General features: G+C 40.2%; 1 protein-coding gene across 1 annotated transcript in view; it reads right to left on the reverse strand.

The window, feature by feature from the left end:
* Positions 1-4,092: 4,092 nt before the first annotated feature.
* Positions 4,093-21,498, reverse strand: part of UBE2QL1 (ubiquitin conjugating enzyme E2 Q family like 1) — a 36,771-nt gene continuing 19,365 nt past the window's right edge. Inside the window, exon 2 of the mRNA XM_042463843.1 lies at positions 4,093-5,478. Coding sequence (XP_042319777.1) covers positions 5,347-5,478 — 132 coding nt within the window. The 3' untranslated portion in view covers positions 4,093-5,346. The remainder of the gene's footprint in view (positions 5,479-21,498) is intronic.

The raw sequence follows: 21,498 nt of genomic DNA on the forward strand, positions 1-21,498 counted from the left end.
GACCCTAGGGTTTTCTTGGCATGTTTCTTGCCAGCTTCTGAGGCTGAGTGTGTGTCACCCGATGGAAAAGTACAAATACATTTTATTTCAGAAAATCTGGGTTTTCTGGAGTGGGAAGGAAAGGTCTTGGTAATGCTAGGAGCCCCCAGGAAATACTTTGGGATGAAGTAAACATCATGCGGCTCTCCACATAAAATTAGAAAGCACAGGGACAAAGTCTGGGACTTCTAGGATTTTAAAAGACATCTGAAGGCAGCCTAACATCACCTGTTTAAGGAATTACATTTAGGGAAAGTTGGGGTGTTTCTCTCATCTATTTTAGACAACATGATTCTTCGCCAGGTGCACATAAATCTGTGTATCATGAGGCATAAAAATACATTTTAAAGCAAATTTAATACTGAATACATGTAAGAAAAAGTCTTTGAAATGTGCTGTGAATTGTACACACAAATACATCTTACACAGTAGATATCAGGCTGTTTCATTCTGTGTGTGCCATGTGTCCATATGCCCTGTGCTTGCTAAGCGGACTTGATGCTCTCATGTGTATAGGAGCAGGTGAAGTGAGACGCAACAAATCTAGTCTGCTTCTGCATGTGCAATAGTGGGGAAGGGCCTCAGTCTTTGACAGTTTGGACATTGTTGAGCATGAAATGGCACCTCGCAGCATACTTCTCTTTCAGTTTCTACTGGCTATTAGAAAAGCACTTAGTGAACTCAAGCTTCAAGATTTAATCCACCAATTTAATCAACTGAAGTTGTCCTCAAATCCATATTAGAAATCTGTGCTTCCCCATCAAATCTTGTGATAAATATGTTGTGTGAGTTAGAATTAGTAATAAAAGAAGTCCAGTCAAATTGAGATTATGGCCTCTTATATTTTAAGTACAAACATCATTCGGTACCAAACTTTGTGGAGTAGATTTACACTCAAAGATATGGGATCATCAACCTACATTTCTGAAGAGACTATCCCTTAGCTAACTTTATAAGAAGTATTATTTTGTAGTGTTGCCTAGATCTGCTGTAGGAACCCTCTGCATAACTTAACAACTGAATAAAGCTCTGCTTAGGACCAGATATTGGTAAGGTATGGTCAAGTGCTGCAGAACATCTCCAGACATGAAGCCTAAGAAAGAATTTAGGTCCACAATTAGAGGAGCTCCTATATTGGGGATAAAGTTATGGGGTAGAGTTATGCTGAAACAGTTGAAACTATTCAGAGTCAAGGCCCTTTCTCGCAGCAATCATATCGGGAAAGATAAATGGAAACATCACATTCAGAGCTCCAATATCACTCATCTCCAGAATAGTGTGACTGATGCTGCTGGTGCCATTGCACTCCTTTGTGAGACTCCATTAACTCAACCTCCCTGCCTCAGTTTGGTATTTTTTATTATTTTTAAATTTTAATGTAACTCACACAATTCCAGAGCTATGCTGCAGAGGTCAGTAAAAAGTTTTAAAAAGAAACAGGGAGAAAAAAAGTAACCAGGATGCTTGGCAATAGGAAGGGGGAGGAGAGCAAGGAGGAAGATGAAGGGACACCGACACCACGTGATGGGCAGTAATGTGACTGTCCTGGGAGTAACATTTCATACCTTGATCTTGTGGTATAGACAGCTCAGTTGTGGGTTCCCTCATAATCGCAAAGGGACGTGCTAATCATGGTTGAGGGATACAGCAGCTAAGGGTCAGAGGCATTGTCATTTGATATTGCTAAAGCCATATTTTTCAGTTGTAATCATGGTTTGAAAGCCATGTGTGGTAATGTCCTGCATTCCTGAAGGAAATGCTGGCACTTCCCGCAAGCGGTATCTTCCTCATTGCTAAGGCTTGAAGTTGATCTTCCTTCTATCAACATAGACAGACAGACCGACCGACCGACCTTCTAAATTTAATGGGGAAAGACTGACAAATTTGGAAGAAAGTAATCTAGCAAACAATCCTTGATTGGCTAGTGTGCTTAGAACAGAACCTGTTGTTCAGTACTGTCCACAATCTTATTTTGAGGATGTGCAGATTTCTTTAGCTCATAAGGACCATTTCTTTTATCAGGGACAGAATTTTTGAGGTAGAGTCATATGCAAATGTAAGTTGGACTGGAGAGAAGTGACCAGTGGAGTGCCTCAGGGTTCTGTCCTGAACCCAATGTTGTTTAACATTTTTCTAAATTTCTTTCGGTGATGGAATAGAAGGTATATAGTCTTCCCTCCATTCTTGTGGACTTGGGATCTGTGTCCTTTGACTATCTGCAGGAGGCGAACAGAGGGGGTTAAAATGGGGCACATGCCAGTGGCACATGCTTGCATGCCTCTGTGGGGCTGTGTCTCCATTCAAGCCAATAGGATTTGAATATGCACCATATTTCATTTTCGCATGGGGTGGGTCTGGAACAGATCCCCCGCGAAAACGGAGGGAGAACTGTAGTTCTCAAACTTACAGATGGGGGGGGGGGGGGAGGAGGAGGAGGAGGAGATAATACCCCAGAGAATTGGATCAAAATTCAAAACAATCTTGACAATTGGAGAACTGGATCAAAACTAACAAAATGAATTTAAGCAGGGCTAAATGTAGGATGCTACAACTAAGCAGGAATAATGAAATATACAAATATAGGGCTGCTTTAGTTGTATATCCCATCATGGCAGGGAGTTGGACTATTTTGTTATTGTAGTCCCTACCATTATGCCTGTGTATGTCACTAACAGGATGCCAGACATTATTTAGTAATACAGTCTGCTTGTGCCATACGCGGGGATCTGTTCTGGACTCCCCAGCGTAAAGCAAATTCAGTGGATGCTCAAGTCCCATAAAGATGAATGGGGTGCGCTCCCATGTGCAGTGCAGCACATGCGCCAGTATGTCCTCCAGGGCTTCCCATCTGCATGACTTCAAGTCCATGTATGGGAAGCCTGCGTATGGCGCAGGTGGACTGTACTGTAAAATGGAAATAGAACAAGAGTTTCTGGGTAGGTATTTTCCATATAGTTATTTTGATACCTGCTTCTATGCATGTCTAGTCACAGGCATGCTATACATGTTGTTAACTGCCCTCAAGTTGACCTCGACTTATGGTGACCCAGCGGAGGAGACATCTCCTCAACTGCTTTGCTCATTCTCCAGATTCAGGCTTGTGACCTCCCTGAGTCCAAGCATCTGGCATGTGGACTCCCTCTCTTTCTACTGCTTGCTACTTATCCTAGCATCGTGTTTTCTAATGGTTCATTCCTTCTCATGATGTGGCCAAAGTAGGACAGTCTTAGTTTAATCATCTTGGCTACCAAGGAGAGTTCAGGCATGATCTGTTCTAGAACCCATCTGTTTGTCTGCTTGATCATCCATGATATCCTCAGCACTCTTCTGTAGCATTGCATCTCAAATGAGGTGTTTTTCTACCAGCTTTCTTCACTGTCCAGCTCCCACATCCATACAAGATGATGGGGAATATAATGGCTTTCCATGTTATATATGCAAACATTATCACACCCACGACTTTGCTCAGAAGCACAAAGGTGTAATAGCTGATCATCATCAAAGTGTTAGCAGAGATGCCATTTCTTCAATAATGGGAACCTCTGTTATGAAGAAATGGCTGCTCCACAAATACTTTGCTGATGGGAGAGGTGAGGAGATTCTTTCGTGATGCTTCAGAAGCATGACCGGCTATTACACCTTCACGCTTCTGGAGCATTTTGTCAGCATTTTAACCATGGTAAACCCCTGTGTGATAATCCCCATAATCCCTTCTCCACATAGCCACATTTACATCCATACCCCTAATCCTCTGTTCATCTCTGCACAGCTTCCATCCAATTGTGTATGTTCACACCCACGCACACACACATATAAGTCACATCCTCCCCTCATTTCCTGCTCCTGGACAGAGTCAACATATCACTGCATCAGTTGCAATGACCAATTAGTCCACAAGGTGACTGAGGCTATGCATGCTGCTGCATCACCATCCACTGCCAGCCAACTCAAATGTCACACTTCACTCCAATTACCTCTGGCAATATAGATCTGAAAGATTTCTAGTGCTACAAAAGTAGCCCTTCAAAAATAATTTAAATCTTGAGGCAATCACATGGTTCGGTTGACTTTATTTAGAATGTGTCCAACACAATTCTCCATTTGAGTTCCATGTTTCAAACTCACCTTTTGTATTCTTAGGAACATTAGATGAAGTGTTAAAAACCTGTTTCAATAGAAGAAGGAATGTGAATCCTTGGGGTTCTTGCTGGACATTTATTTATATTAACTGATTCTTCTGACATCGGGCTCAATGTACTTTGTCTAAATGTAGGGGGATGGGAAAATTCAGGCATGCAAATAGTTACAAAAATGCCTCAGAAATCTGACATAGGTTTGTAACCAATCCATCATTCTGAACTGAGTACCATACGTTTAAGACAAATTCTTCTGCATTTTGTTTAACTTTGGCTGTTGCAGAAGTGGACTGGTAAATACACTATTCTAGAAGTACCTCATTCAACTGGAAAGATATGAAGTATTTGGCCACCAACCTCTTACAGCCCCTTGGCATGGGTTCATCTGGGACCTAAGCCTCCTTCAACTCACCCTTATATGATCACATTGCATTTAATGGTGAACCACGGCACACCACAATATCACCATAGCTAAGTACATTTTGCCCAACAGGATGTTGTTGTTTTTAATAAAAACCAAAAACACTAGAGCTTGTGTCTTTGGTAGAATGCTGTTTTGTTATGAACCAAAGGTCATATTACAGAGCACAAATGAGGTCTAAAATTTAGCCACAGCAGACCACAGCTCCACAGGGGGAAAAAACACATCTTCAAGTTAGGTTGACCTGCTTGAAAACATAGAATAAAAACAGTACAGCAAACATGGATCTGCAATGCACTGTTTTCCTATTTAAATATTAACGGCTTCATTTTACATTTAAATGAACTAAGCAACAATGGATGGAATTTCCAATATGGCTAGTTGGTGCTGCTGTGCCATGGGAAAAAGCAGGCGGCGATGTGTGGCTCAGATGGAGAAGTCGGGCAGAGGATGGTGGGGGCAAGTGATACAATCTCAACATCTCTTCTAAAGTGACTTAAAGATGATCAATTGATCATTCACCAGTTTCAAAATATAATCGTATACAGCATTTCCCCTCCCTCCCTCCCTCCCTTTGCAAACAGATCTGTTCATAAATAATTTGGATGTCTCCATGACATTCATGATATCTAACAGAAGCTGAAGTAGAAAAAGGATGGATGTGGTATACAGCATTGAGGAAATGTCAAAGAGTCCTTCATTTCTGTTGTCGTTTTTTTTTAGCGTCTGAGGTGTGGGATGCAAGTTGTATCAGCCATCAGACACAGGGGGAGTGACCCACCCATACTTTTCGTGGGTCTTCACCAAGCTCTTAAAAGTTGCTTCCGCTTCCTTACGACTGAAGGATTTTTTTGATTTCCCAGCTTTTCTGCAGATGCGGCCCTGAGGGGAAAAAACAAAAACAGAAACCAATAAAAGAAAATCTTTATTTAGCATTTTGTGATCTAAACAAGCGCCAAAGAAATCCCTGTTAATTCACAGTGACCATAGCAGAATCTCCAATGGAATTCTGTGACCCAGTGATGAAACATCCTTCAGTTAGACACCTGGTAGTTCTTCATGCTTTCAGATGCTGATCAAAGACAGATCAATTTGTAAGAGTTTTCAGGAGAAAAGCAAGTGTTTTAGTTAGTATTTGTTGCATCTCAACAGATACTTATAATTTTTGATTTTATATATTTCTGTCTCATGCAATGTTTTTATGTAGGCTTTTAGATACCCTGGGCGCTTATGGGGAACACAAAAACAAGAGTGCAATACCAATAAAATAAAATAAAATACTCCCTACAAAATCAAAACTAGGTTTAAATAATTATTTATCTTTATTCAGATAATGTGTGTATGTATTTGCGTTGTAAACTGCCACTTTGTGTGCAACTCTGTTTCATCTTCACCAACTGAAGAAGGTGGAAGCTGAAATGTTTTGCTTCTGTTATATTTTTCAACCTTGTTTGTTAATCATTTTAATACACACACATATATACACGAAATCAATTAAATAAAACAATCTAGAAACATACACTATCCAGAAACAGACAATCCAGAAATAGCCGAAATTTAAAACAATGAAAATAAATGTACAGCCGTCCCATTAAAAGATCCTTCTGCAACAATCAATAGCCAAAAGCCTGTCTAAATAAAACAAATACACACATAATGCAGTTAAAACATGAACATCAATTAAAAATACACAATCAGTTTAAAAAAATGTACCCATTAAAAACATACCTACTAAAAACAACCAATTTCTAATTTAAATATACCTTCCTCAAGAGGCTCAACATTCAGGCAGGCTCATAAAATAGGGAGATATGGTATTTTATTATGGCTATATTATACATAACTAGCACTACAAATTTTGACTGGAAACAGACTGGAAATTCTTTCAAAAACAGTGGAGTCTGCTAATTTCCTCCACAATACAGAACATTTAACAAAATATTTCACAAAAGAAAAAACAGCCATGAGTTAGATGAAGACTGCTCTCTAGATACAAAAACAATATCAACTGACTTCCACATTCATGCAAGCTGCACAAAAGTCTAAAGAGAGCATCATTCAGTTTGCGTATCAGAACACGGAAATAACTTGATGTACTTTTTGTAATGTGAGTATTAGCAAAAGAATGGCCCATGTAATATGACAGGCTGTACTAGTTTTTTTACTAGTCTATGGCCACACATCAGTAATCTACTACAAAACAATTGACATCAGTGCCACCATTCTTAAATCTCTTCATCTGATACACATATGAATGAAACATTAATATGTGAAGTGGACTTCTGAGACTCAGGTGGGATACAGACCCCCCAAAAAGGGTGGTGTCCCGCTGCCCTGGTTTGCTCTGCGAAGGAACCGCAGCGGACAAACCACGCAGCTCTGTCATGGAGCAAAAAGAACCCGCAAAAAGCGGGTTCTTCTTGTGGTGCCTTTGTGACGCTGCAAGGCGCCAATGGTGCACTTGCGATGTCACAAAGGTGCCGGGACGTGCGGACGCTATGTGTCCATCATGTCAAAATCGTGCACCCATATGTGCAGGGCACCACCATTTTGATGCCCTCGTCACGTGCGAGGGGCGAGTCACGTCTGGAAGCACTTCTCCTCACATGTAACGACGGCGCCCCATAGGGCCCATCTGTACAGAGCCTGAATGACATGGCACAGATGAATGCAGAGAAGTGTTTGATTACCACACAGGGACTACCATATGATGATAAATAAAACCACTATGTCTCCCTATAAGCAACACTTCCCATTTTAGCATTAATCTGCAATGTTGTTTGTAAAAACTCTCATTATTCCATGATACTTCTATGTTCTGTAGATGTAATTTTGCCTAACATGAAACGTTTCTGGAAATTTTGAAGCCATGATGTGAAATTCCTGACCTTAATTCTGTTGCTAATCTTACCTTAATTTCAATCAATGGGATTTGCCTACGTGCTGATTTATCTTTCAACAAGTCACTGAATGAGTCTACTCTAGTTGGGACTAACCAAGGATTCATTTCTTCTCATGCCCACAGGAAGGGGAACAGCAGAAAGTATTTATGCAGTTCTTTCCTTAAAAGGTTTAGACCTTTTCTTTATTACTGTAAGAACATAATGTCCATTATGCATAACTTCAAGATAAAGGTAAAGGTATTCCCCATTGACAAGGTTGACGTGTCCGACCATAGGGAGCAATGTTCATCTCCATTACTAAACTGAAGGGCCAGCATGATCAGAGACTACTCTGTGATCATGTGGCTAGCATGATTGCACAGAACACTGTTTACCTTCTCACCTGAGTGGTACCTATTTATCTACTTGCATTTGCATGCTTTCGAACTGCTAGGCTGGCAGAAGCTGGGACTAGTGATGGGAGCTCAGCCCACCATGCGGCACCCAGGCCTTGAACTGCTAACCTGCTGATCTTGCAATCATAGAATCATGGAGTTGGAAGTGACCACAAGGGCCATCCAGTCCAACCCCCTGCCATGCAGAAACTCTCAATCAAAGCATCCCCAACAGATGGCCATCCAGCCTCTGTTTAAAGACTTCTAAAGAAGGAGACTCCACCACTCTCCGAGGGAGTGTGTTCCACTGTCAAACAGCCCTTACTGTCAGGAAGTTCCTCCTATTGTTCAGGTGGAATCTCTTTTCCTGGAGCTTGCATCCATTGTTCCAGGTCCTGTTCTCTGGAGCAGCAGAAAACAAGCTTGTTCTTTCCTCAATATGACATCCCTTCAAATATTTAAACAGGGCTATCATATAACCTCTTAAGCTTCTCTTCTCCAGGCTAAACATCTCCAGTTCCCTAAGTCGTTCCTCACAGGACATGGTTTCCAGACCCTTCATTACTTTAGTTGCCCTCCTTTGGACATGCTCAACAGAGTCAGCATCTTAACCACTTGAGCCACCTATTCTTGAATGATAACCAATTGTTGTTTTTTTCCTTCTTTGATATCTGTTAGGTGGACTGTAACACATTATGTTTTTAATGCATTTTACTTATCATGTTTCATCCTGGTTTGTTTTGTACCGTCTGGTTTTGCAGTACTGTTATAAAATACATTTTTATAAATGTGGTGGTATATCCTGGCTTGGCGATGAGAACCTACTGGGTGACCTTGGGCAAGTCACATTCTCCCAGCCTCAGAGGATGGCAATGGCAACCCCTCTTCCTGAAGAAACTTGCCAAGAAATCTCTGATAGGTTTGCCTTTGGGTCACCATAAGTCGGAAACGAATTGAAGGCACACAGCAACAACAATAAATGTTTGAATAAACAAACTGAATTACAGCCTACTTTTTGCCTCTTGAGCAAATAAGAAAAAAATATATGTGAAGTTCAAACATATTGACCTTAAAATAAACAAAGGGATTTTAAAAAAATTATTGGCTTAGATATAGCATATTTTCCAGAGCCAGCATTATATAGAAGCTGAACATTTTAAAAAAAATCACATCTCCATGAGGTCCCAATACTTCACACACAACAAATTATTTTAAACTATTTTCAGTTCTTTTAAAATGAGATAATGCCCACCTCCACACTAACCAAATAATATTTGTGTTGTACATGTCTTCAGAACATAATGGCTGTAATTACAAGATAGATTGTTTTGTATACATTTTAGATATTTCTCAGAAACTATTATGAGTGAGTACATTGGAGCTAAAAACAGTATTTTCAACCAGCTTTAAAAAGAGAGTTGCCATGCTTCCAGATTTGGCCTTAAATGACTGGAGATGGAGCCATGCATCCAGAAGAATCATTAACCCTCCAGGCTGGGCCTGAAGTCCAGGAACCTCACTTCAGTCTCAAGATCTTATTGAGAGTGAGGCCAATATTGGAGCGGTTCAGGATATCATGGGGAGGGATTAAATAGAAATAGAAAACAAGAGAAACAGTCAGGAGTCACAGAATGCAAGAGCTGAGTATTCAAGAACATCCTTGAAGGGATGTAGATATAGAGAATACAATTGCCTCCTGAGCAAGGAAAAGGCACCTGTGCACTATGCTACTCCGTCATATGATTTTCTCTTAATAATTCAAATAACTACAGACTGTGTGTTGCATAGTAAAAAACAGAGAAGGTGTTTGATTATTTTTAATGATGGATGGTGCAAGAAAAATGCATTCAAAAATGGATCCACAAAGACAGTTACAGCAGAATACATTCAGTATACCAAATGTTACTAGTTAAGTGTGAGGGAAGAAAAGGCAGTAAGAAGCCAAGATGAAAGAATGAAATGCAAGTATTGAGAACAACAACAGATGCAATCAGTGAAGACTGGCAGGTTTACCACAGTATTTTTTTACCATTTAATTTAAACAAACCAAGACTGAGGGTGCATCTACACTGCAAAATTAATAAAGTCTGACATCGCTTTAACTGCCATTGCTCAATGCTATGGAATTCTGGAATTTGCAGTTTTATGAGATACAACCTTGTGTCTGAGAGCTCTGGTGCCACAACAAATTACAAATGCTATTAGCATGCTTTAAGGATGGGCGTTTGCTCCCATCTGATAATCTCCAATGAAAACAGTGAGGCAAGTTGTAACATTGGGGCTGTACAAACAGCCTGTTCAGGAGAGGCTCTGTGCCATCCCTGGAAGCGCTAGGTTGGGGACGCAGCAGCCGCATGCCACGCCCCAACCCAGTGCAAATAGAAGCTGTGAAACGCTGCTCCTATTTGCGCCCCAGAAGTGGTGCCATAAGGGCTGCGGCACAGCCTTACGACGTCCCTTGTGCGCAGCACCATTTGTGTCATCATGACATGCACTGTCTGAACGGGCACGTGCCAAGTTGGTGCCCGGGTGGCAGGCTAGGATAATAATAATTAATAATAATTTGTTTTATTTATACAGTGGTACCCCGGGATACGAATTACCCAGCTTACGAATTTTTCGGGATACGAAAAAATCCCATAGGGATTTATTGTTTCGGCTTACGAAGGTTTTTTCGGGTTACGAAAAAACCTCGGCGCTATGCCGCCACCGGAGGGCAGCAGAGAGCTATTTTTTTCCATTAGCGCCTATGGCAATTCAGGTTACGAAGGTTTTTCGGGTTACGAAATTAGCCGCGGAACGAATTAATTTCGTAACCCGAGGTACCACTGTATACCGCTATTCCAAAGATCATAGCGGTGAACAGCAAGTAAGCTAATTTGCCCCCCACAGTCTGGGTACTCATTTTAGTGACCTCGGAAGGATGCAAGCCTGAGTCGAGCTTGGGCCCTTTTGCTGGTCTTGAACTCGCAACCTTGTGGTTTGAGTGAATGGCTGCAGTACAGGCATTTAACCACTGCGCCACCAGGACTCCTTATTTCTGAGGATTTGTGAGCATGTAAACACTTAGCCTGTATCTAGCCCTAGTCCGCATACAGGCTGGCATAAAGTGCCGGTCTGTACAACCTCACTGATCACCAAAGTTGTGCAGAAGAATTGTCTTAGAATTAACGATGTGTCTGCTGTGTTTGGCAAGGCCTCTGCAAATTTTGGAAAACACGTCAGTGTATCAGAAATTGAAACATATATATGTTTCTACATCAAAAATCAAATTGTGAAACAATTGTGGAATTTTTTAAAAACAAAAACCTGATTGCAGTATATTCAACAAATTCCACAAAGGTGGGATGAAGATTTTGAAGAATCATATACAGTACTCAGGCATATAAACACTGCATTGCTTCCAACCGGCTTGGGAGTGTAAGGCATGTAAATGCTGTGCTCCCACAACACCCGGAAGGTGGTGCAAGGGGATGGTCTATTTCACCCCCTCAGCCAAGAAGGCTAAGTTAATTTTGTCCCCTTTTGAATGTGTAGAAATGGAAAACAAAAAAGTGTTTTGCCATGTACTACCAAGGTACTGTAGCTGTCATTTCTGCCCATTTCTGAATGCATATTATTAAGTTGATCTGAACTGAGAACATACTTTTTTCAAAGGGCACAGAACAGTGTATGAATATCAGGGATAGAATGGGGGCTTTAATTGTAAAAGAACACAAATCTCTCCTTTTTTAATATTTATTTTTGCACAACTTGCTGACAGTCTTTCGAGATGCAGTGATGAAACTGCAGCGTAACAATACCAATTCCAGAGAACCCTATGGTGTCATTATAAGCCTCTATTCAAAGCTAAAGGCAGGAAAAATTCTATGAAAAATCAACTCAAGGTGTTTTGGACAATATGTCTCCAGCTGACAACAGAAAATTCAGAGAATGACTATACAACTCTGACATGGTTCACTGAATACATAAGGAAACAGCATGATGCTGAAACATCACCATATTTTTAAATAAATGTGAACTCTCACTTCACGGGGTTGTAAAATGGGCAGATTTACACACCTTGCTATAGCATTCCACCTTGAGACTGATACTGACAACTGTATGATTACTGTGTTTTGAACCAACTAAGGAAGCAAAACATAGAGAGGTTTTCAGACATGTCAGAGAATAGTCCCAGCTAAATAAAGTGGTCTCTTTCACACTTTCCATTACTAATACGTATTGTGAAAAGTTTACAGTGACACAACAATTTATTGTTTGTTTATGGGATTTTCTTCCAAAATGGGATTCATGACACAATGACAGAACTGTGCACCAATGACAGGAAAAAAGGCAGAGTGTTATCACTGTGAATGCTTAATTACAGGTGAAACAACATTAGGGTGGGATAAGCAAAGTTTTAGACTTCCTTAAAAAGACTCAAGGGGGCTGTACAGACAAGCCCTAAGGGGCAGCAGGACGCCACTCCTTTCCTAGCCAGATTGGGGCCATGGCAATTGCACACTGTGGCCCCAACCTGGCCTTGCCATGGAGCAAAAAGGAGCTTTTTGCACTGCAGAAAGGGCGCCATAGCCACCAGTGCCGTGGCTTTTTGGCGCTCCTTTGGCACATCACATGTACATGCTGCGTTATCAGAGCACTGTGATGCCTCCCACCATATGTTGGGGCATGCAATGTCATGCCAGCATAGGGGTGGAATTGGGTTATGCAGCTGCCATGCCCCCACTCTGGCACTCAGCCTCTTCTTTTCTCGCCAGTCTGTACAGCTTCTAGGTCTGTTAAAAACAACAAGAGGCCCGTTCCAACACAAATGTAAATATCACGATCTAAGAACAATCCAGGCCAATTTTTAAGGTGAAAATACACACTACCCTATAAATGCATTGTGGTGGCCCGAGCTTCGCAGAGAAAAAATTGAACAAGTTTAAGAGGGTGACAGAAATGGCCTCTGCTAATGGTAGTCTTTGGAGAAAACAACCTGAGCTTTAGTTTGGTTGTTTTTTGAAATGTACTCTTCACTTTTCATGGTATTCATCGTTTTTATGCAATGGCAACAAAATGACATGCAGAAAGGAAACAGTATCCTGAGAGGAGAAAACACAAAAGGACACAAAAATAATAAAAATTAAAGAAAATAAATAAAAGTGTGTGTGCTCTCTGGCCTCTAAATTACTGGCTTTCAAAGTCTGGCATTAAACAGCATATGCAAATTAATGATGTGAAACTGGATCTGTGATTTTAGTCTGGTAAAGCAACAAGTGGAAATTTTTATTGAAGTTTGAAAACAAAAATCTCCATAAATTTCCTCAGCCAGCAGTAGTGGTTCTTCTTTAAAAGCAGTTCATTTATTTTTCTGAGGGAAGCAATAACTTATCAGGTTTTATCCTCCAAATTTTAATTTTATTCTGATGGAGGGAAACAAAGGCCTCCATCATCTTTCCTTAACTCATGTACCTCTCCATCTGCCTTGTGGCATGGGGCAAAATAATAACACTTTCCTCTCCTTCCTGTAGATACAATCTGGGTCACAGAGAGTAAGTACTGAAAATTCATTTAAACCATTTCCGCATGCCATGCTAGGAGTTCTGGTGTGTGTATGTCAGGGAGAGACAGAGGAGGTATCTCCAACTTATGCTGACTTCTTCTAATGCTGACCATTTTTGGTTAACCAAAAGATGGCATAATATGGTCCTTTTAAAATCTTCTTTTGCCTCTTCTTATTCACGCAATGATGAATTGCAGAAATTAGAAAAGAACACAGAGTGAGTCACCATCCCATTCTCCAGTGGGCATATGGGTTTGTTTTTAATCCTTGAATAAGTGGAAGACTTTGTGCAAAAAAAAAATCCATGATTGGAGGGATGCCTGAACAGGTTTTTGTCCTTCATATCTCCTTCATTCTTGAGAGCCTCAAGAACAAGGGTGGTGGTGGTAATATAGCTTAGACAGGAACTAGCTTCAAGGAATGCATGCATGAGATTCAAGAGAACAATTCTTTCCTAGAAACTTGCCGTTGACCAGCAACCAATGGCTCATGGATCAGCCCTAGCTCACAGACAACTATTTTGAGTAACACTTGTATCTAAAACACTATCCAAATGGGCTTCCTTAGTGGCATAGACAAATATGTTAGGAAAAGAGAGAGTCAGGCAGGCAAAGACCAATTCAGAGCTTGCATCTGGTGGACTGTCCCTCTCTTCCCTCACTGGTCCTTCCATCCTCACCTACCTTCTGTAACACAAATAAATAATCACTATAAATAATTAAAATATAAATAAATAAACAAATAAACACCTATGTAATGCAACGATGCCATTACTTTCTATACCTGATGCTTGAAAGCATACTACCACTATATCTAACTAAGGAAGTTACAGCTCAAAATGGTAGGACATGTTTGACCCCATGGTGTACATTCTTACAACTCAAACAGGGGAGGTTTGGTGATGGGAAAGTATGGGGAAAACATACTTTGCACATCAAATGTGTACTTTACAGTGACCATCCTCATATTTAAAAAACAAACAAAGAAAGAAACTGAAGGACTTTGCGAGCATTTCTCTTTTTAGAATACTAACAGGTATTCTGCTTTAGACCAAACACTACCAAACACTTTTCCATTCGAAAAGCACAACACCATGCTGTAAGTCTGCCTTAAATCTATTGCACTTTTATTTACTTCAACCTGCTATTGTCTTTCTTACTTTTAGTCTAGCATTTATTTTATTTTAATTACCGGTAGATTGGATTTCTATATTATTTGCTTTGTTAGGAGAGTACAGACATTTAGAAAAGCAACTAAAAAAAACCCTACCATATTTCTGCCCTTTAATTCTGTGGAGTATTCTGTTTTTCCTGCCATATGGTCTCAGATATTCATGGAAACTATGAAGAAAATGTAACATACCCTTGTTTGGAGGAACTGCGCACATACTGCCTTCAATCATTATGTATATTTCAGAATATACGTAACATTCAGATAAATGGCCCCATTTTAAAACTCCTAAGCAAGAGCATGCACATCCAGACAGGTACACTGCTGCTGTTTTCTGACAGAAAATGAAGAGGCTTAGACAGGTTCAGGGTTCAGGACAAAATCCTGCTGCAGAAAGCTGCAATGGCTGAAATTCTCTGTCATACATAACAGGGATGCTAAGGTATCCCCCTACTGAATTGCAAAAATGTGAATCAGGGCACCAGCAAGAGTGTCCTGATGTGCATTTGGCCTTACCAATGCAAACTAACACTCTCTAGCCTGTGTTCTAATGAGCATTGGGAGTGCCTGATGAGCATTGGTCCCATTGTGCATTGGGTCAAATTCTGCATTGGTGCCGCTGTGCATCAGGTCCCGTTGTTCATTGATCCTGTTGTGCATAGGTCCTGATGTGCAACAGTCACTTTGCTGCTTCCCCTATGTATAAATGTAACTTTAGCCCCTTGCTGAATATAGATGTTGTGAGACTGTTCAATTCTATTTCCCACAGATGTAAGTTCACTTACTAAGGCACAAGTCTCCAAATGAATTCTGGCCATTATCTGTGTTGGAAACTAGACTGTCTAGGTTGTTATTGTTGTTGTTCTTGTAATGTACCTTCAAGCTGACTCCAATTTACAGTGATTCTGTGACTGGATTTTCTTGGCAAGATTTATCCAGAGGTGATTTACCATTGCTTTCTTCTGAGGCTGAGAGAGAGTGACTTGACTGAATTATAGTGGCAATACTACTACTAGCAGTACTGTTCCTATTATCAGTAAAGTAATATTCACACCGGTGAAAGACTAGGAATTTAATCACTTGATGTCTTTAACTCATGTTCTATTTCCTTCCCAGTGGAACTTTATTTTATACTGAAATCAAGTTAGAAATATAGACAACAAGAAAGAACAATACCAGAAGAGTTAAAAAGAAAAGAATATTCTACTTGGCTCATCCTACCAATTTTATGAAATAACCAGATTAGAACAGACCAATGAAAATTTTATTATTTAAGGAAAGACTAGATGCTGCAAAGCTCGGAAGTTTACTTTCAAGAAAAATGACTACAATGACATGCTGAAGCCATCCATAACTAAGCAGCGGTAAGGTTGTTATCACTTGATGGTCTTTGGATCATAAGAGTACAACATGTAGTCTGCAGGGCATCCAGTGTACAGCTTATAGCACAACTTCCTGAGGCCTGGACACTGCCTGTGTGTCTCCCCATACCAGACCTTGCAAAATCCACAGCTCTTCCAAATGTCTCCCCCAATTTTACAATATTTTTTGTTGTATGCCCTCTAGCGACCATGGGTATAAAATTCACTATGCCCCCACATTATTTATGCCAGCTGGGGTGTTTCTCTCCAATTATTATTATTATTATTATTATTATTATTATTATTATTATTATTATTATTTTAAATCTTTTCCCCACACTAGAACAGCTCAAGGAGATAGGAAATATAAAAAAAGATCCCCACATCAACTAGAATGTTACTATTCAAAATGGTGGGCCATAAGCTAACAGCTACTGTTCCACCACAAGTTGCTAGGGAAGAAGCCATAGCCAATTAGCACAAATATGATACCAGCATGAAGGGTTTTCCCATATTTTCCAGTGTATGTAATCAACATACCACATAGTTTAGAAAAATAACAGAGTTAAGCTGTTCTATTAAATGGGTTTTCCAGACTGATCTGCCTGCTGTACAAAACTCTGCAGAATGGAATGTATTCCAAGACAAATTCTAGGGTGCATCCTCTGTTCATACTGGGTGCTGGTAAGACATGTTAGGACTAGCTGTTCCTCCTTGCACTGAGAGAATGCACTAGGTCTGAAATGCCCATCATCCTCTTGTGGATGTATTTTTCAAAGGAAGATAAACAATTACAGAAACTAAAGTTAGTTTTTCAGTCACAAGAAAATTGTCAGTTGAATTTATCTGGAAAGAGAACTCCTCCGTTGATATACAGGTATCTTCCCAAGATAGGAAAGAATTAGCATTTCTTTTATCATTAAGCTAGAAATTCAAAGAAAGGAAGCAGAGGCACTTGTGCTTCCTCTCTTATAACTTCTTTGGAATATGTAATGCAGTTCTTTTGTGGTTTGCATATTACTTTCAAAAATGGTGATTTGAATCAGATATATTTTTGAAATAGAAGAGCCAGTCTACATCTGATGCTTTTATTGGCAATCATGTTTGTGTCCATTTGTGTGTGTCTCTACATGTAAAATAGGCACATCGGACACATCAGCAGTGGGCACTGGTGGCTTTCATGTTAGTTGGAAGCTGAATTTTACCCACATGCAGTTATTTGCTGAAATACATCTACAGTTACTTTATGGTTTACCATGGTTTACGCTGGCTTTGTCAAAACTGTGTTTGTCAGCTAAGAGATAAACACGAAACTGGCAATGGAAAATTTTTGTTTTCAAGTCTGAGGTCAGAGGTGGAATTAAAAAATGTGTAACGCCTGCTGGTAAGCCTGCATTTTTGCCATTTAAACAGAAAAATAAGACATCCCTAATTACGTTCACTGGGAAATGACACATTACCAACTGTTTTTTCAAAACAACTTTTCAAAAAGGAAGGGAAAGAAAGAGCTCCTTCTCATCTTTCCTATCAATTGCAACTCAGATGCATTTAAATGTAGCAAGAGTAGGACAAAGATTCCCTGCTTCTACCATTGTACATTTAAACAAAATAAAAATACCATTAGAGGGAGTGGAGGTTGTATATAGGAGATCTGTTTTGACATTTATCTAACATCAAATGCATAATCACGTGCTTATCTAGTCAATAACTCCAGTTCATGTAGTCCATCACTCCTGTCTCCACAAGAGCTAAAGTTGCCCCTGTCAAGCTCACAAGTAGAGCAAGATATAAGGCTCACCATTCTCTATTGTTTGTCTTGAGTTTCTGATAATCTGAAGTATATGACCTCTGAATACAAAGGTTGCATTCAGCTGCCATAGCTAATAGTAGCTGACAGACCGGTCCGCCAACAATATGTCTTCTGAACGAAGTGGGTTTTCTGATTTGATCTACACACTCTGATCTTTGATCTCTTTGCAGTGTGGACTATGCAGCCAAAGCAAATTTTGATGTTGCATCCCATTCCCTTCACCTGTTGCATAAAATGGTGTAGTTTAGCGAGAGAGAGAAAAATATTTATTTCTTGATTCTGATGGCCATACAAATTCACCATGTGATCAACAATCTCATTGCAGAATTGATCAAGAGGGCAATGGGGGTGGGGAAGAGACATTTATATATGCATTGGTGCATATGGATGAGGAAACTCTGGTAGAAATTAAGTCTATGATAAACTGTGGGAACGAGTGTCTAGATACAACTTGATTTTCCTTTTTCACAGTTTTGGCATAGCATTCTGGCATACAAAAAACAACTCTTCTGAATGCAGAAGAAATTCCCTAGATGATAGCCTGAGAAATTTCTCTTTATCGTTCCTGATATGCATGTCTGTCTCTTACCTCTCTTCCTGGATATTTGGTTTGCCCCATACAGGGTTACTGGAAGACAAGATTTTAGCCCCCCTACTGAGTTACTGGAAAAATATAGTGGTTTGTTTGAATCCTGCTGTCAGGAGAAGATAGTACTTTGCACCCTGCAGAGTGACTATGGAAACAGTGTCTTCTGTGAAGTTTCATAATCATTAAATCTACGATGTGAGCTTTGTATGGTTTAAGGAGATGAATTGGATTTTCTGCATTAATCTCAATGCTAACAACAATTTTGCATTATAAGACAAACTACAGGTAAAAAGATCTAACTACTCAATGTTTTTCTTTTAACCCAGATCGTCTTCCTATCACAGTATGAGCACAGGAACTTTTTCATTCTGGGGCCTGCCATTCCCTCATGGCCAGCCTTCTTGGGCTCACATCCTACCAGTGCATGGGACCTACCATACTCTTACACCCCACACTATTTGTATATAAACATAGATTCCTACTCTCTCTGTCTCTCACACACATTCATCCTCTCTCACAAACAGTCATATTCACTTTTAGTTTTTCTTTCACACACAAAAGCTAATAAGAGGCTAACTACTGCAAAGGGAGGAAATTTGATGTAGCAGTCACAACCCTTCCGTCCTAAGCCGTATTCCCTTCCTCAAGTCACACCTCTGTCCTGGCAATTATGGGTTTCTCCCCCTTAAAACAGACATTTCAAAAACCCTGTGGTGGTGGGAGCAGAGCTGTTGCCAGCCCCAGACAACCAATATTCCACAAATCTCCCTGTTTCCTATTTATGCTCTACTATATCTCCCTATATGAGCCTGCCTGTCTCTTGAGATCTTTTAGAGAGGGCCTTCTCAGTGGCTGCCCCCAGTCTCTGGAATCCCCTTCTTAGAGCAGCTAGGCCTTTTTGTTTTGGCAGGTGCTGATTACTCAGAGAAAGGGCCTTTCATGTTCTATATCGTTTATATTTGCTGTTCTTATTTTTATTAGTTTGCAATTGCTTTTAATATCATTGATAGTTTAATTTTTTTAAAAAAATTGTATGGTGTACTTTTTAAAAATATTTATCTATTTCTGAGATATGTGATCTGGCTGGAGTCTCAGGACTGGGGGAAAGATGGGATATAAAAAAATAATAGTAGTTGTAACAACACAACAACTTGTTTGGCCAAACAATACCAGCTGTTTCTTTCATAAAGGAAATGGTTTCTACTGACCTATCAACCTGAAGATAATGGAGCAGAGGACAGAATAGAGGAAATTTAGTACAGAATAATTAAAAAGATAGTACAGGAATACCTGGTTAATCTAAATAAATATAAGTCTCCAGGACCTGATGAACTACAACCAAGAGTATTAAAAGAACTGGCAAATGTTATTTTGGAGTCATTAGCAATAATCTTTGAGAACTCCTGGAGAACAGAAGTCCTAATAGACAGGAGTAGGGCAAACGTTGTCCCCATCTTCAAAAAGGGGAGGGGGGAAGTATCCCAACAATTAGTCTGACATCAATATCAGGAAAGATTCTAGAGCAGATCATTAAACAAAGGGTCTGTGAACATCTAGAAGGCAATAATCACAAAAAGTCAACACGGGTTTCAGAGAAAGAAGTCATACCAGACAAATCTGATCTCTTATTTGGATAAAATTACCTGCTTGGTAGAAGAAGGGAATGCTGTGGATATAGCATATCTTGATTTCAGTAAGGCCTTTGACAAAGTTCCCCATGATATTCTTGCAAACAAGTTTGTAAAATGTGGTCTAGACAAGGCAACTATTACATGGATTTGTAATTGGTTGTCTGGCCAAACCCAAAGGGTGCCCAACAATGGCTCCTTTTCATCCTGGAAAGAAGTGACCAGTGAGGTCTCACAGGGTTCTGTCCTGGGCCCAGTGCTATTCAACATCTTCATCAATGACTTGGATGACAGAATTAGAGGCATACTTATCAAATTTGCAGATAAATTTGCATATTTGCAGATTAGGAGGCATAGCTAACACCCCAGAGGACAGGATCAAAATTCAAAATGACCTGAATAAACTGGAAAACTGGGCCAAAGCTAACAAAATTATATTCAACACAGAAAAATGTAAGGTACTGCACTTATGGCAGAAAAATGAAATGCATAGATATAGGATGGGGTACACCTGGCTTAAGGAGACTACACGTGAAAGGGATCTAGGAATCCAAGTAGACCACAAGTTGAACATGAGTCAACAGTGTGATGAGACAGCTAAAAAGGACAATGCAATTTTAGGCTGCATCAATAGAAGTAGAGTGTCTAGATCAAGGAAAGTAATAGTGCCACTCTGTTCTGCTTTGGTCAGACTCTACTTGGATATTGTGTCCAGTTTTGGGCACCACAATTCCAAAAGGATGTTGAGAAACTAAAGCGTGTCTAAAGGAGGGTGACTAAAATGGTGAAGGGTCTGGAAACCATGCCCTTTGAGGAACAACTTAGGGAGCTGGAGTGCTTAGCCTGGAGAAGAGAAGTTTTAAGAGGTGATATGATAGCCCTGTTTAAATATTTGAAGGGATGTCATATTGAAGAGGGAACAAGCTTGTTTTCTGCTGCTCCAGAGAACAGGACCCGGAACAATGGATGCAAGCTCCAGGAAAAGAGATTCCACCTCAACATTAGGAGGAACTTCCTGACAGTAAGGGCTGTTTGACAGTGGAACACACTCCCTCAGAGTGTAGTGCAGTCTCCTTCCTTAGAGGTCTTCAAACCGAGGCTGCATGGCCATGTGTCAGGGATGCTTTGATTTAGAGTTCCTGCATGGCGGGGGTTGGACTGGATTGCCCTTGTGGTGTCTTCCAACTCTACAATTTTATTCTGTGATCATTCACAGGAACTAATAGTGAGAAGATGGTCAGAAAAGTAAAATCCACTGAAACCCAAGGAAGGCAACTCACCCCCTGCCCCGCTCCATCCCTACTCACTGCACCTAAAGTAAAAGAGGCAAAGAATGAGGCAGTGTTGATGGATACAATTAATAGTAGTCTGAAGTACAGAAGTACAGAAGGTACTTTTTGGAGGTACACGTCTCTCTTACTGGGTGTCTGATTGTGGATATATTTCTCTGCTAAGCAGTGGTATGCTATTTACTGTGTTTAAATTGTGTGTGTGTGTGTGTGTGTGTGTGTGTATGTGT

This window comes from Sceloporus undulatus, chromosome 4 (assembly GCF_019175285.1).
Source record: "Sceloporus undulatus isolate JIND9_A2432 ecotype Alabama chromosome 4, SceUnd_v1.1, whole genome shotgun sequence".
Taxonomy (NCBI): Eukaryota; Metazoa; Chordata; class Lepidosauria; order Squamata; family Phrynosomatidae; genus Sceloporus; species Sceloporus undulatus.